The sequence below is a fragment of the Bos indicus x Bos taurus genome, chromosome 29, assembly GCF_003369695.1.
Source record: "Bos indicus x Bos taurus breed Angus x Brahman F1 hybrid chromosome 29, Bos_hybrid_MaternalHap_v2.0, whole genome shotgun sequence".
Taxonomy (NCBI): domain Eukaryota; kingdom Metazoa; phylum Chordata; class Mammalia; order Artiodactyla; family Bovidae; genus Bos; species Bos indicus x Bos taurus.
The window spans coordinates 31,101,832-31,119,018 of record NC_040104.1 but is presented as its reverse complement, the minus strand read 5'-3'; the positions used below and the strand labels follow the sequence as shown (position 1 = coordinate 31,119,018).

General features: G+C 35.6%; 1 protein-coding gene across 3 annotated transcripts in view; it reads right to left on the bottom strand.

The window, feature by feature from the left end:
- Nucleotides 1–286: 286 nt before the first annotated feature.
- LUZP2 (leucine zipper protein 2) overlaps nucleotides 287–17,187 on the bottom strand; it is a 517,912-nt gene continuing 501,011 nt past the window's right edge. For all 3 annotated transcript variants that reach the window (XM_027532163.1, XM_027532165.1, XM_027532164.1), the window contains 2 exons: nucleotides 4,984–5,070; nucleotides 287–4,035 (listed from right to left, as the gene is read on the bottom strand). In XM_027532163.1, coding sequence (XP_027387964.1) covers nucleotides 3,952–4,035; nucleotides 4,984–5,070 — 171 coding nt within the window. In that variant the 3' untranslated portion in view covers nucleotides 287–3,951. The remainder of the gene's footprint in view (nucleotides 4,036–4,983; nucleotides 5,071–17,187) is intronic.

Below are 17,187 nucleotides of genomic sequence, written 5' to 3'. Positions count from 1 at the left end.
GGTTCAGCAGTAAAGAATTTACCTGCAATGCAGAAGACACAGGAGAGACAGGTTTGACCCCTGTGTCAGGAAGATCCCCCGGAGAAAGAAATGGCAATCTGCCCCAGTATTCTTGCTGGGAGAATTCCGTGTACACAGGAGCCTGGTGACTACAGCCCACAGGGTCACAAAGAGTTGGATGTGACTGAGCACGGAAGCATGCACCTATCTACTTTGCTTAAAGTCACATCTATAGGCCCAAAGAAAAACCTTTCAGATAAAAACGCAAAAGAAAAGTAGCCCAAAATCAAAATAAACAAAAATATATTTATTGTCTTTTTCTAAAAGATGGTGTCATGATTTCCTGTTATATACTAGAGCATGCTATCTTATTTCCTTCTTCCCTGGATGCTTCAGGTTCTGAATTCATTCATTCAACAGATATTTGAGCAGCTTTTATGGAACAAATAGTTCTAAGCCCTTGAAACTCATTTGCAAACAGACAAATCTCTGCCAACATGGAACTCTATTATAAAAAAACAAAAAACAACACTAAATACGGGTTTTCTTGGACAGAGGCAAAGAGAGATCAAAGAAATTTCCAGGATGAGATTTCAAAAAATTTCTTAGATCATGAAACACAGAAGCAAGTACTATTTTAAAAAGTTAATACATGTTTTTCAATTCGTTTATGTAGGTATATACATAATAGTCTTGGAAACAAACATTTATTGAGCAAAAAATAGGCCATTTTCCGGTACCTTTTATTCACCACTTGACCATCAATATTATGTAATGTAACCCAGATGAATGAACAGTTTGGGGAAATTTAAGAATGTATACATGACTAAGAAAATGTCCCCTAAGTAGCCGTTTTCATTAGTCTCTCAGTCTGACCAGTTAACCTTGCTCACTGGTGTCACTAGTAAGTTCAACCTCTACTTCAGGTAGTGCTGATTATATATTTGTAGTATCTGAGCTACAAAAACAAAAGATTCCATTTTAGCGAAGTTCACAAATACTGTTTTAATCCAGCTATCCACACTGTCCATCTAAAACAGTGAATGTCCCAGTCTTAGCTTTTTAAACCAGTATACTTTATGAAACAGATGCTGCTCAAATAGCACTTCAATGCTAAATATAGGATTAAAGAATGAAAAAAATTAGTCATGGACATTCAGTACTCAAAGATTTGAGATCACACAGAAAACCACATCCAGGTGAGTTAATTTTTCGCTTTTCATCTTGAGAATGTTGGCACAGGATAGATATAGGCAGCTTTCATTTAGGTCTTACACATTTTAGGCACTAGTTTACACAGTTAATGCATATAAAAGGAAACACAAAATCCAAAACCAATTTACAACTTAGAATGAGTATACAGCATTGCTTAGTTTTTGAAAATAACTAGAGATATTAGTTGTGGTAGTACCTATATTAAGTTATTCCATTGGAAAATGTGTTTGTTTCTCAATAGGAACCAATTTACATTCTGCAAAGCATATGTAATTTTTCACTGCTTACCATTACAGTACATAGTAGAACTGTACTATCTACAGTCTAAATTCATTTACTTTTTTTTTTCCATATGCAGATAACTAGGCTACAAATGTTAGCCCCTCAAAAATAACATCTATTTATATAGAAGTTACTTTAAAAAATAAGAAATGTTAACTCTCTTATGTACAAAAGCCACACGTTTGCTATTTTAAACCAATTAATGGATTGAGATAAATAAAATGCATTCATAAAGTCAAGTAATAGTACACACTAAAAAGAATTCTGTGATTAACTGTTAAAAGGATTTTCTAGAATATTTCTTAAAAATGTTTATGAAATTTTTCTATCACAAAAGTTTTGTTTTTTTAACAAATAATGCAGTGAATACACCACAGTAAACTCCGTAGGATGAATAATGCTACCTCTTGTTAAAGAAGAATGTGTACATTATAATCAGTCAAAGCCCACTTGATCATGTCAGTAATTAAGAGAAACAAATTGATTATATTATTATGGACTAGAATAGGAATTCAGAGCATAGAAAAAATAATTTACAGATGAAGCTGTTGATTAATATTAAGCCAGATTCTCTTTCATTATGTTACCCTCTAAAATTTTCAGAAAAATACCAGAGTGACTCTTTATTATTTCAAAGACTCCTCAAGACATACACAGTGAAATGGTGATTAACTTTCCATAGGATCCATATGAACTAGGACTGAAGTTGGAGCCATGGAGGGAGAAGTAGGAAAGTATACCTAAATTAAACTAAATTATCTACTTCCCTTTCATAAACCTTTAGAGATGGTTAAGAGTTTATTGGTACAGTATGAAAATTACAAGAAATAAGACTTGGGAAACTAGCAATATTCCATCTCATCGAATCAAATGATTTTTAGAGCTGAGGAGTCGGCAAGAACTTCAGGCTTGATCACTTCTGTCCTGATCATTTCACCCCAAGACTCTACAAATCATCTGTAAAACTAGTTATCTTTCTTAGGTACCTTAGACATATCTTAATGTCACATTATTACTTAGACATATCTTAATATGTCACAGTATTACTTTTACTGTTAATGATAGTTTGGCATTTCTCCAGATCACTACATTTCTTTCAATATGTCATTGTGATCAAAGTTGGGCCGTTACATCCCACAATTTAAGTTCATCTATTGATTACAGATTTTATTTTATATATATGTAGCTTGCCAGCATATTGTGCTCCAAATTAATTGTGGCTTGGCAGATCTGTTCTAAAAAAACAATGGTTTTACGTGCTTTCGTCTAACCAACAGAAGTGAATATATTTGGTGCAGACAACCTAACCACATCATTTAACCCATTAATTTTAGTCTGTAAGTTTGATCAGTATCAATTCCTCTTGCTTGAGAGGAAGCAGACTATTCAAGAGTGAGTTTATTTGATTAGTGGTACTCTATGATTTTGAACAAATTCCGGGAGATAGTGAAGGACAGGGAAGCCTAGTGTGCTGCAGTCTGTAGGTTTGCAGGGTCAAACACAACTTAGCAACTGAATAACAATTCCTATGTAGAGTCCCAGCGTCAGAGATTCCCACAGCCATTGATTTAATGATAATTTTTTTTTCAAAATATACAAATTTGGGTTCATTAGTTCTATAAGGTTATTTACTTTCAAGTTTCCATTTTAAGATGTATACTATCTGCTTGCATGTTTGTATCCCGGACCCCTCTTCCCATCCCACATTCTGTTACCCAATTTCATATCTAAATTCACACTGAGCTTGATTTGTAACTTGGAGTAATCCAGCAGACAACCATAACGGTGTGTCCATAGAATGCCAAAAATCTAATCAATTGTGTCAGTAACTTAGACATTCATTCTTGATATTTTGTCTGCATCATACTAAATGTATTTAATGAGTTTTCTTAACTGACTAAACCCCTGGCATTATTAGACATGGCTCTAAATAATAATGAGAATAGCAACTAATGCCATCAAACAAATGATACATTCAGAACAGTACAGATTCCAACCTTAAGAAAAGTGATTCCAGTTAACCAGCATGGACTAAAATATGGTTTCAAATTGTATTCTAAGGATGTTAAGGATTTGCAACATTTAGTTATTCTCCAGTTGATTAAAAAAAAAAAAAAACAACAACTAGATCAGGGAAATACTGGCTACCCAATTAACCAGAAATATTAAATGTTATTTTGCATTTGAGTTGTAAAAAAGACCAATTTATACTGGGCAACTTACTAATGACAATGACGACTTGTGACTGCGGATATCCATTTTAATTAGGTTATTGCTTAAGGATCATAATTGGCCTGGAATCTTTTGGAAAACTTGTAGACTACTTTATAAAGTTACATAAAATTGTGAAAAAGTTGCATGCTTTAAAAACTTAGTATTTCCATCAAGCTTGTGGTCTAAAAAGAGTATGAATACAAGAGCAAATGGATGTTTTTTAACACAGTTTCTTGGTATTTACAGTAATTTTTTTTCTCTATTTGCTGTCCCTTCTGGTTTTTTTTCCTCATCACATTCAGTACAAGGAGGCACTGCTTCATCCTGTCAAACAATATGGAAAAGATAATCAGACTAAAAAATGTTTAATGTAAAAATTAAACAATAACTCAACTATCTCAACAAACATCTTATAGAAAACCAATGCCAGGCAGAAAATAAATGTTAACACTTATTTATGTTAACACTATTACTTTGTGAAAGCACATAAAATATGTTTTACAAATAGAAAAAATTTCAAAAACTTTTTGAGAAAACTTTGGCCAAACCATTCAAACTTTGATTAATCTAACCCCCAAACTGAAAAATGTTGTGTTAAGTAAAATGAAAAGACCCTGATGCTGGGAAAGATTGAGGGCAGGAGGAGAAGGGGACGACAGAGAATGAGATGGTTGGATGGCATCACCGACTCAATGGACATGAGTTTGGGTAATCTCTGAGAGTTGGTGATGGACAGGGAGGCCTGGCATGCTGTGGTTCATGGGATTGCAAAGAGTCGGACACAATCGAGCAACTGAACTGAAGTAAAATGACTCTTAATAATTGCTATGATGCAATATATTTGGTCAAATATAGAATAGAACTTCTAGATAGAGTTCAGAATTAAGCTCCTGAGTTATGTTTGTTTTGTGGGGGATACGTATGTCTTTCTACCTTCTGTTTCTCAAGTCTTCATTTATCTTCTTTGTCCTCTAAGAATGTAAGTGTACTTTTTGTTTTCTGTTTACTTTTGTTTTGTTCCTTGGTTGCTGGGGAAGGGTAGGACGCTTCCCTTGCCCTTGTTCTTCTAGGACTTCAGCTTATCAAATCAAAGCTTAGTGGCAGGCACAGTGGCCATGGAAAGATCCAGAGGCAATAGGTGAAAAATATATCTTGTATTAGGTAATACAGCATCCTGGCTTCAGCTAGAGCAAGAGAGAAAATCATAGAACCCACGAGCTTCAAAAAAGTGTTTTCTGACAATCAAAACAAACAACCAAACAAACAAAATACCTGTGGGACAGGTGATGATTCTGCAGTGTCATTGTTTGGAAGATTTTCATCATGCTTCATAGAACAGGCCGTGTTCTCCTGAAAAAGCTGCGATTGAAAGAAGGTCAGTGAAGTTAAATGAAGGAAAGGAACAGAAAATCTCGCTTGAAATCTTCCCATTGGTAAATTTCCTTCACTTTGAGACAAGCTGAAAGGTTAAGCGAGGGACAAAATGATCACAACATGACTGAGATCCCAGGGAGAGGGCAATTATTCACAGTCCATTTGGGGATCTCAGTCATGCTTATGACAGACAGCTACTAAAAAAGAGCTCTATTCCAATGAAAAATTCTTTCTTTGCAAAAAGTTTTTAAAAATAAAGAGTTGCACAACTACTATATTCTATTATCCCTGATGTATCTAGACTTTTAAGATTTAAATATATTCATGGTCTATATGCCTGCAGGAACATCAAGATTGCAAGGCAGAAAACAATGTAAACATTATGATCATTGTAAAAAAAATAAATAAATAAACTGAAATCACAGTTAAATGGAATCAGGAGACCAAAAGGGGAGCTCTCATATGCCACAACAATAGTAGAGCCCAACAAGATGAACACAGACTCCTCTTCTTTCCTGGCAACAATTCAGCCCATGAAAAGCCAAGAACTCTGTTTCCTGTAGCCCTTCCAACTCTCTTTTCCCCTCCATAAAAAGTCCTTTTTCCTTTGCTTTGTGGGGACTTGGACCTTGCTCACCATGATTGCAGACACCCACACTGTAATTCTCTACCGATTCCAAGTAAACACATAATTGCTGCAGACATGTCTGTCGGTCTGTCTGTTTTGCTCAACATCAATCTGTCTAGCAAAAAATCTTCAACACCTTAAAAAAGATTATATTTCTGCAAATAAGATCATATATTTCACTAACCAGGATATCCCTTCTTACTTACTATCTTCCATAGTCTTAAAAAAAATGACTTACTGGCAGCATATTCCAGTTGGCTTTCACTTTCATATTAACCAAGGGTTAAAAGTATTGAATTTATCTTCCCTCCATCCCTCTCTTTCTTCCTTCCTCCTCAGTCAGCCTCTTTCCCCTCATCTTTTCCTCACTGCCTCTCAATTCTCCCTTTATCTCTTCATCATTTTTTTTTTTACTTAAACACATTTTTAAAGTAAATGTCAAAACTGTTTAATGTAAGAATATGTACTTTTTAGTGATATCTCTATAATCCTTTCCCTGTAGAAAATGTATAAAACAGAGACAGGGAGTCTAATAGTTCATGGCCACTGTGTAACTCTAACCTTGAACAAGTTAGTCTCTTTGAAGTCAGACAAGGAGGATACCTGATTTGAACTCTAACTTTCCATAAATTCTAGGAGTGGATGATAACTAAAGAAATTGTGTAGGATATTTAACCTACTCCAATTCAGATTTGAAGGCAAAGTTATTCTCACCTGCTCCCTATTATTACTCTGCATGGCTCCTGACTGAACGTGCAGCATGTGACTTTACCCTTCTGTGTCTGTGTAGCATGCTCTCCCCTCTACACCTTCTTAACAGTCCCTCCTCACTGTGAGATCCTGAAGAACAGCTAGTTTCTCCCTTCCTAGCACATTATTTTCACCACTAGACAGGCTCATCACACTTTCACTAAATGTACAGTGCATTAGAAACATTGACACTAAATGATTTTATATGTATATGTATGTCTGATGCCTCAATATATTGTAAGTTCCTTGAAGACAGAGCCTACATTTTTCAGCCCTAGATCCTATTAGATAGCAAATGGTCATATGTAATCACTGAGTTAATAATAAATGAAAAAAGGAACATTGGCTATGAAAATATTTTAGTCCTTTCAAATTTTCTTAAGTGCCTGAGTTTGTCAAATGATGAGATTTAGTTATATTTGATAAGATGGTTGTACATAGCCCCTTCTTCAAAATAAGTCTACAGTATATAAAAGAGTAGTCAAAACTTTGAGTGCCTTAGTCCAAAGAATTTTAGGCAGCTACATGAGGAATCTTCTGTACTAATTTTTCTTTTCTTTTTAGGTTGTATGGGTTTGAGTTAGACCCAGAAACTAGAATTTCTCTGGAATATTACAAGTATTTTGTTTTTATTGTAATAGTACAACTGACCTTTGTTTTTATTTACTTGCCTTCAGCCTTGGAGGGGGAAAAAAACCTAAACAAATGTACAAAATCAAGCTCAAAATGCAGAAAATAACATGCAGAGTATAAGGCTTCCCAAAATATATTTTTGAATAGTGGAGTATATAAGTTATATAAGTTTGAGGAAAACTTTACTTGAACATTAAACAATGGTATTTAAGGTAGTTCTTCTCAGAGTCTTTAATACAAAATTTCTTAAATCTTTGGTCTTGAATGATCTTCTCATGGGGTGCTTGTTAAATATAATACTCCTGGGTGAAAATTCAGTCTTATGAATATAGGGCTTGCATTTTTAATCAGCAATCGAGCAATTCAAATGAACAGTGAAATTTGAAATCCACTTCTCTGTAATGTATAAAAGCACTATAAATCTCTTAGGAGATATGATATAACCATTTCCTAAATCCATTTGACCTCAAAATCAGTTTTTGTGTGTGAGGTATTACTTGAGGTCATTGTCTTGAGACAGATACCATAGGATTTATGGTGGAGTATGGTAAGCACAGCTGACTAGTTGAGACAAGCCTTTGATCATCTGAACAATGAAAACTTATTAAGTTTCAACTTTAAAGAAAATATTATGTGGCTGGAAGACAATTCTAATCTTTTTGATACTTTGATCTTAAAATGAACACAGCCTTTAAGTTTATTTTTGTGTGTGTGCCTCACAGGCATCGTGGAAACTTCGTGAGATGGGGTTCATAAAATTCCTAGTGTTATTCAGAAAGGCAACCGATTTAAGCACTTCTGAAGGCACAAACCTTCAAAATACTCTCAATTAGATAAAATTCATCAACCTGATGAGTATTGTACCTGTTTCTAGAAACTCAAATGGAGATTGATCAGGAAAGTCTGCACAGATTCAACTACTTCAATGTGCAGCTCAACTATTCATTATACAGGCGACCTAGCTGGGTCTGTAAATTATGAAATGGGATGAGCCATGAACATATCTTTATTAAAGTAATTACATACTCTTTCTCACATACACTTCTTCACCAACACCTCCAGAATCACCAGTTTGTTTCTGTGCTTTGGGCACAGATTACTATCTGACAAAATGTTATATTATGGCCACAAAAGTACGCAAAGTAATAACAAATTTAGTTGAGACAAGCCCCTTTAATTATTTACCTCTATGTGGAAAAAATACATAATCCTACCATGTTGGTGCAGACTCTAATACTGGAGTATCTTTAACAATGGTCAGGATTCTCATTTTAATGGCTTGGGAGTCATGTACAAACAAATTTGAGTCCCAACTCCATCTCCTATCTTTATAAGGAAAAAAAAAAACCTTTATGTTTTGTTTTGGGGTATACCCAATTAACAGTGTTAAAATCTCAGCCATACTTATACCTGTATCCATTCTCCTCCAAACTCCGCTTCTATCCAGGCTGTCACATAACATTGAGCAGAGTTCCCTGAGCTATACAGTAGGTCTTTGTTGGCTGTCCATTTTAAATATGGCAGTGTGTACAAGCCTGTTCTAAACTCCCTAACTATTCCTTTACCCCACCCTCACCCCCTGCAACCATAAGTTTATTCTCTAAGTCTGTGAGTCTCTTTCTGTTTTATAACTAAGCTCTTTGTATCATTTCTTTTTAGATTACACATATAAGGGATGTCATATAAGCCTTCTCCTTCTCTAACTTACTTCACTCAGTATGAAAATCTCTAGGCCCATCCATGTTGCTGCAAATAGCGTTATTATTTATAAAGGCTGAGTAATTCCAATATCTTTGATAATGAACTTTGAGGTTTCTGATATTTTGAGGTTTCTTTGATATTTTACAGAAAAATAAGATTAAACACCAACAACAGATTTTGACATCAGAACAAATAAACCAACAAGCAAAATCCACTGCTAGTTTCAGTGATATTTCAAAGAAGGAATAACATTTTAATACTAATATGTATAAAGGATCAAATATCTAAAGAAATTATTTTTGAGAACCAGAGAGAGAGAGATTGTCTCATGGAAAATCTACTAATATTCTGTTGTTTGATATTAAATGTCAGTTTTCTACATTCCAATACTGTTGAAAACTTCATGACAGGCCAGTAGTTGTTAGTGAAATGATGGATGGGAAATACCAATTTGACTTCACTTTTCCTTCATTTGTGAAATGGGGATAATGATGCATACATTCAAAATTTCTGACATCAAGTGAAATGATTTAATGAAGGTAACTCAGCTAGGTGAATGGAGTAAAGAGTCCATTGGGGTTAGAATTCCTTTAGCTCTTATTTGGTGGGTACACTGGGGAAAGTTACTTTATCTTAAGGAGGTTCTGATTCCTTATCAGTAAGGTAGGCAGAATGATCCTTACCTGACAGGAGTTTTGATGAAACAATTTATGCAGTGGTTTCTAAAGGAGTATTTTGCATGTATTAGATGCTCAGTTAGGCTTAGTTCCTACGCTTTCTTTCCCTTCCTAAGCTTCTTTACGTCAAAATTTCTCCATTTTGTTGAAAAATACTTGTATCAGAATAGAAACACAGCTGTTCAGTCATTTTAATTTTCAGTCGTGCTGTCAACATAATGACCCTGGTCATTGGATGATGCTGACATTGCCAAAGAATGTATGGCTGTCCTTGATCCTTTCCTGTTCATGATTTAACAGGGCAGGAAAAATGTCAGCTTAACCAACCACCCATCTTCCTTGAGACATCTTAACCTTGGAGAATGCCTTTATCCTTCCTGAATTTTCATTTGTTTTCCTCTTCAAGGCAGAATCAGCAGATCAGTCTAACCAACTTAAGCATTCAGGTGCTTCAGAAGGTTTTCATTAAGGAACGTTCACATCTTTGGCTTCAGTGCAAATATCCCATTTAGAAAATATGGAAATAAAATTGTATATTTAGAATGACCTTTGTTACAGGGCACCATGAGTAAAATTACTCCGTAATACTGTTGCATCGGCATCCATTGTGTGTTGTTAAGCGGCTTTCAAGGGCCTGAAGCTGACACTAGCCCCCAGCGCCATCCTCCATTGCGTTTCCTAGGTAACAGCCAGCAGAGACACAAGGAAGTGTAAGGTCCTAATGGAACTTCTCCAGTGCTGCTGGTAATACAGGTCCTCCTGTTTCTCGGCTCCTTTGCTTGTGAGACCCTTAGGTAAGAACCCTGGGAAGCTTACTGAAACTCTGCTACTGCTCCTTTCAGTTTGAATTGACCGATCCAGCCTACCCTGGAACCTCAAGCCCTCCACACCAACCCTAACAGAGGCATATGCCCCAGGTCCTGCTGCTTCCTTTTGGCCTGGACACTCCCGTGTAGCTCAAGGAGGAATGCCTTGTGTTCCTCCAGGACCTGTGATTGGCAAACCTCTGTATTTCAGTTTCCCTGAGCTGGAGGTCTTTCTCACACCTTGGGGCACCATCTGATACCTAGGGCTTTACTTAACAAATGTTAACAAAAACCAAAACAGGCACTATGATAGAGTAAAAAAATTACTGGAAAGCCTATAAAAGAAAAGCCTCTTTTGCATTTTGTTTAAGTTACACTCCATTCTGCCTCTGAAATAAACAGTAATACTTTAAGAATTAAAGCAGATGAGATGATTTATCAGAGATTCATTTAAAGTCTTCTCTGGGTTTTAATCTCTGATTCTGTTGATTAAATTAACTTTGTTAATGGTATTGAGCACTTGGTTCTACTTCACAAGAGGCATTAGTTTTGTCTCTGATGACTTTTCTGTATACACTAAAAGAACTCAAAATACTTAATACAAATGCATTCTGGGCAACCTGAAATTCTACCTAGAAAAAATACATCTGACAGTTAAAAGGTCCAATTCATTCTTCATATTTAATTATTATCTGGGACAAGCTGGGGGCTAAAAACAAACATGATTTTCAGAATATATAAAAGAAAAAATGAAATTAAGTATCAAGTTTTTAAGAAACATTGGCTAAATTTTTCTCTCATGCGACTTTTGAGTATGAAATGCTTTTTTAAAATTTATTATAGAATGATACTTTAGTACTGTTTAAATATTTAAAAAGGCAGAAACTGGAAGAAGTTCAAAGATTAAAAATGGAATGTTAAATCAAGTTGATGGTAGGTAGTGGAGGAACAGTGGCCTGGGAGGGAGGCAGGATCTGACACTGATGTTCTCTGTTACCAGGCTCACCAGGCTCCTCCAGGCAAGTTGCGTTCCCTCTCTGAACCATAATTCATTCATTACATGAAATAGTTCAAATTTGGAAACAGGAAGCCCTAACTTCATCATTTTAGATATTTTGGAAAACTATTTAAAAGCATCTGTTATGATTTGCATTTTGTTTGGTTCTGAAGGAAATATCAATACTTTTATATCTGTCCTCAAATTGCCTATTATCTAATGCAAAATGAGAACCTTATACATATAATCACCTTGCAAGAGGGATGATGATATGGGGTAAACACTCCAAGCACTATGGAGACCCAAAGGAGAAAACCATTTTGTCTCAGGGAAGGTAAGAGAGGTCAAAGAGTTATCAACAAGAGTAAGCTTTGTATTCACACGTCACTGTTTGATCTATTTCCTTATAATAATTGTTAACATGCTTATTAGGCTATTTATATTTACCAATTTACCAAATTATAAGTTACCCATTATTCTTATGGTTTCTATATGGCATCTGGTAAGAAAGCATACTTAAGTTTACATTTTCATGATTTAAATTAATATGTTATAGGAGGGTAAACATGGAAATCTATTATCTAATGTAAAAAGCAGAAATTTATTCTAAAGACCTTAGGTAACTGTCCTTCTCATATGATCTGGAGGCATGCCTGTTCCTTAAAAAAAACCACAGGAGTACAATGAAGAATGCCTATTACGAAGCCAACCTCTTCAGATGGTCTGATGGAATGTAGCCCAGAATGACAGTGGTGCATGGTCACTCAGTCCAGTTACAGCAGGGCATGACTCTCCTAGAAAATTTTTGTTAATGTAGTGTCTGCCAACAATTCATCAGGGCATCAACTGTCACACAATGAATATTGGATATAATTGTAAACTAGAACTTTTAAAATCTCTGCCAAAATTGTTTTAATATGAAAATGCTAACGTAAGTTTCTACTAGCAGCTCTAGATTTATTTCCTACACACTTTATGCTCTCATTTTCCTAGACAATGCTGTGCTGTTGAATAAACTCCCTTTGGTAAGGGACTTGCAGGCAGGTGCAACGGCAAGATTCTGAGCAAGGAGTACTTACAATGCTAAATATAAGCCATTGTTGCCTTTCATTTCCTCAGCACATTAAGAAAAGTTAAGTGTGTGCTATCTAGAGGAGTCAGAAACATTATAAAACACACACTCCTTTTGTGAAAATTAACATAAACTGCTCAGTATCTTTAATTCTTGATATGCTATTAAACAATATGAGGCACATTTGCAAACTGCAGGAAAATGGGATAAAGCAGGTACATCCTTTGCTTTCTCCCTGTGACTACAAAATTATCATTGGAGCAAAACTACTTTCAAGGGAACTTAAACATTCCCCAAAACTTGTAGTCCAATATGTTGTTATGCTTTTGTGGATCCATTTCAAGTTTTCTACATCCACGAACAAAAGGGCCATTTTCCTAGGTGACCCTGCCTGGTTGGATAGAGCAGGAAGTAGAACATATCTAAGAATGCATGGGCCCTAATTCCAAGATATACCTTGTCCATACAAGATATTAAGACCATGAATATGAAAACTGCAGAGTAAATTCAGACTGAACTAAGGACATCCATAATAAAACCAAACACTTCTAATTAGTTGGTATAGTTCTAGTATGGTTAATCTCTATGACTACAATCATCATGATAAACCTATAAGAAATAAACATTAAAGATTCTCAAGAATGTTTAACAGGAAATACTGATGGAAGAAAATCTAGGAGGGTTTATTCAAATAACACACATTCCTGGCCTGTGCCCTAGATCTACTGATTTAATAATCTGTGGAGTGAAGCCTTAGCACAAGCAGTCTGATTTGAAGATAGTTGATCTGAATTTTATAGAAAAGGGATCTGAATAAAAAAATCACTTGCCAATAAGTGATGTGTTAGGAAAACAGCACAGTGGTAATTTCCAGGTTCTTTCTAGTATGTTATTTAGTCTTGGGTATGACCAACAGAAATCAAAATGAATCACCTTTGCTATTTATTGACTAAGAAATTGCATGTGTTCCCATCAGCACTCAGTGAGGTTGCTGATCATAGAATCCTTGAATAGAAAGACATGCACTCATGATAGCTCTTTTCCTCTACTCTAAGGCTCCATTTCCTGACTGCATCACAGAATGGTGGTTTTTCATTATTTAATTATATAATATACCATGTCTTCTATTCTATGCTAATTCTATTTTCAGAAAATTTTCATTGAGTTCACTTTAATATTTGACTGAAATATTCACCTTTTTATAGCTGTTTCTATTAGGTGCATCTGGATCTGCCCTAAGAGTGAATCAGACAAGGTTTTTAAATGATGGCTATTCTGACTGATGTCAGGTGGTAATTCATTGTGATTTTTATTTTCATTTCTGTATAATTAGTGATGCTGAGTATCTTTGCATGTGCCTATTGGCCATCTGTATATCTTCTTTGGAGAAATATTTAGGTCTTCTGCCCATTTTTAAATTAGGCTTTTTTTTTTTTTTTAGGTTATTGCATTATATGAACTGTTGATACATTTTGGAAACTAAGCCTGGTTGGTGGCATTATTTGCAAGTAATTTCTCCTGGTCAGTAGGTTGTACTTGTTTATGGTTTCCTTTCCTGCACAAAAGTTTGCAAGTTTGATTAGGTCCTGTTGGTTAATTTTTGTTTTTATTTCTATTTCCTTGGGAGACTGATCTTAGAAAACACTGGTACAATTTATGTCAGAGAATGTTTTGCCTATGTTCTTTTCTAAGAGTTTTATGGTGTCATGTCTTATAATTAACTCTATGAGCCATTTTGTGTTTATTTTAGTGTATGGTGTGAGGGTGTATTCTTACTTCATTGATTTACATTTGGCTGTCCAGCTTTATCAATACCACTTGCTGAAGAGACTGTCTAACTCCACTGTGTTTTCTTTTTTTTAAATTTTTTTAAATTTTATTTTTAAACTTTACATAATTGTATTAGTTTTGCCAAATATCAAAATGAATCCGCCACAGGTATACATGTGTTCCCCATCCTGAACCCTCCTCCCTCCCCATATCATCCCTCTGGGTCGTCCCAGTGTACTAGCCCCAAGCATCCAGTATCATGCATCGAACCTGGACTGGCATCTCGTTTCATACATGATATTTTACATGTTTCAATGCCATTCTCCCAAATCTTCCCACCCTCTCCCTCTCCCATAGAGTCCATAAGACTGTTCTATACATCAGTGTCTCTTTTGCTGTCTCGTACACAGGGTTATTGTTACCATCTTTCTAAATTCCATATATATGCGTTATTATACTGTATTGGTGTTTTTCCTTCTGGCTTACTTCACTCTGTATAATAGGCTCCAGTTTCATCCACCTCATTAGAACTGATTCAAATGTTTTCTTTTTAATGGCTGAGTAATACTCCATTGTGTATATATACCACTGCTTTCTTATCCATTCATCTGCCAATGGACATCTAGGTTGGTTCCATGTCCTGGCTATTATAAACAGTGCTGCGATGAACATTGGGGTACACGTGTCTTTTTCCCTTCTGGTTTCCTCAGTGTGTATGCCCAGCAGTGGGATTGCTGGATCATAAGGCAGTTCTATTTCCAGTTTTTTAAGGAATCTCCACACTGTTCTCCATAGTGGCTGTACTAGTTTGCAGTCCCACCAACAGTGTAAGAGGGTTCCCTTTTCTCCACACCCTCTCTAGCATTTATTGCTTGTAGACTTTTGGATCGCAGCCATTCTGACTGGCGTAAAATGGTTGTAGAAGATTGATTGACTATAGATGGCTTCCCAAGTGGCTCAGTGGTAAAGAATCTGCCTGTAATGCAGGAGATATGAGTTGAATCTCTGGGTCAGGAAGTTCCTCTAGAGAAGGAAATGGTGACCCACTCCAGTATTGCCTGAGAAATCCCATGGACAGAGGAGCCTGGAGGAGCCATGAGGTCTCAAAAGAATCAGACACTTTTGGGTTCTGTATTCTGTTCTGTTGATCCAAATTTTAGGTCAATACCTTGATGTTTTGATTACTGTCCCTTTGTGGTGGGCTTCCCTGGTGGCTCAGTGGTAAAGAATCTGGTGAAGAGATGCAGGTAAAGAGCCAGGTGGGCTATAGTCCATGGGGTCGAAAAGACTGAGACATAAGTTAGTGATGGAACAACAACAAGCTTTGTAGCACTGTCTGAAATCTGGGAGGGCTATGCAGCATTATTTATAATATCCAAGACATGAAGACAATCTAAGTTTCTAGATGAATAAACAAAGTGTTCCATAGAGAGGAACATATATGTATATGATATTATTCAGATATAAAATGGGAATTTGCCATTTGTGACAACATGGATAAACACTGAAATACAAAGAAAAAATATTAAAATCAAGAAGGCAAAATCGACAAATAGTATACACGGGAATCCTCGTAAGTTTATCAGCTGAATTTTGAGCAGAAACTCTGCAGGCCAGAAGGGAGTGGCAGGATATATTTAAAGTGATGCTGTTATTAATCAAAAGAAAGCTGAAGTAGCCATATTAATTTCAGACAAAGCCAGCTTCAGAGCAAGAAAAATATCAGGGATAAAGAGGGACAGCTGTATAATAATAGAGGGGTCAATTCTACAAAAAAAAAAAAAAAGTACATAACAATTCTTAACAAAAATACATCTAACAACAGATTGTCAAGATATTTGAGACAAAGCTAATAGAACTGCAAGGAGAAACAGAACTGAACCACTACCACCGAGGAAAGTTTCAACACTCTCTGTCAATAGTGGACATATCAAGTGAGCAGAAATCTCCAAAAATAGAGTTGACCTGAAGAGCACTACAAATCAAATGGATCTAACGGATATTTATGGAATACTTCATCAAACAAGAATAAAATACAAATTCTTCTCAAGGTAACATGGAACATTAGATAGAGTGCATTTGAGCAAATGTAGAGTATGCCATCAGACTGTAATGGAACTAAACGACAAATTACAGAAAGATAGCTGGTTGCTGTATGGAACTCTGAACTATTGCTCAATTACTCTGCAAACCGAAAAGCTGTATTTAAAAATACCTGCTATCTTTTATTTATTTTTTTTTAAATTTTATTTTATTTTTAAACTTTACAATATTGTATTAGTTTTGCCAAATATCAAAATGAATCTGCCACAGGTATACATGTGTTCCCTATCCTGAACCCTCCTCCCTCCCCATACCATCCCTCTGGGTCGTCCCAGTGCACCAGCCCCAAGCATCCAGTATCGTGCATCAAACCTGGACTGGCAACTTGTTTCATACATGATATTATACATGTTTCAATGCCATTCTCCCAAATCTTCCCACCCTCTCCCTCTCCCACAGAGTCCATAAGACTGTTCTATACATCAGTGTCTCTTTTGCTGTCTCGTACACAGGGTTATTGTTACCATCTTTCTAAATTCCATATATATCCGCTATCTTTTAGAAAGACACCATTAAGAAAATGTAAAGACAAGAAACATCCTGAGTAAGAGAAATATTTTCAAATCTTATATCTGGTAAAGGATATATATCCAGAATATGTAAGGAATCCTGCTACTTAATACCAAGAGGACAGACAACCTCAATAAACATGGGGAAAATATCTGAATAGACATTTCACCAAAGAAAATATGTCAGTTGCTAATAAGTATATAAAAAATATGCTAAAATTTTTAACCATTTGGAAATTAACAGTTAATCCTGGAATGAAATTTGATTTCAGGCTCCCTAGAGTTTTATTTTTAAGCAAAAATTCAGAGCATAACAAGTGGTAACAAAGATGTCGAGAAAACGGAACTCTCATAATTGCTAATTAAGATGTAAAATGGTGCAGCCACTTTGGAAATGTCTGTCTGTTTCTTTAAAAAGTTAAGAAAGTATTTACAGTATCCTATTCTACTTTTGGG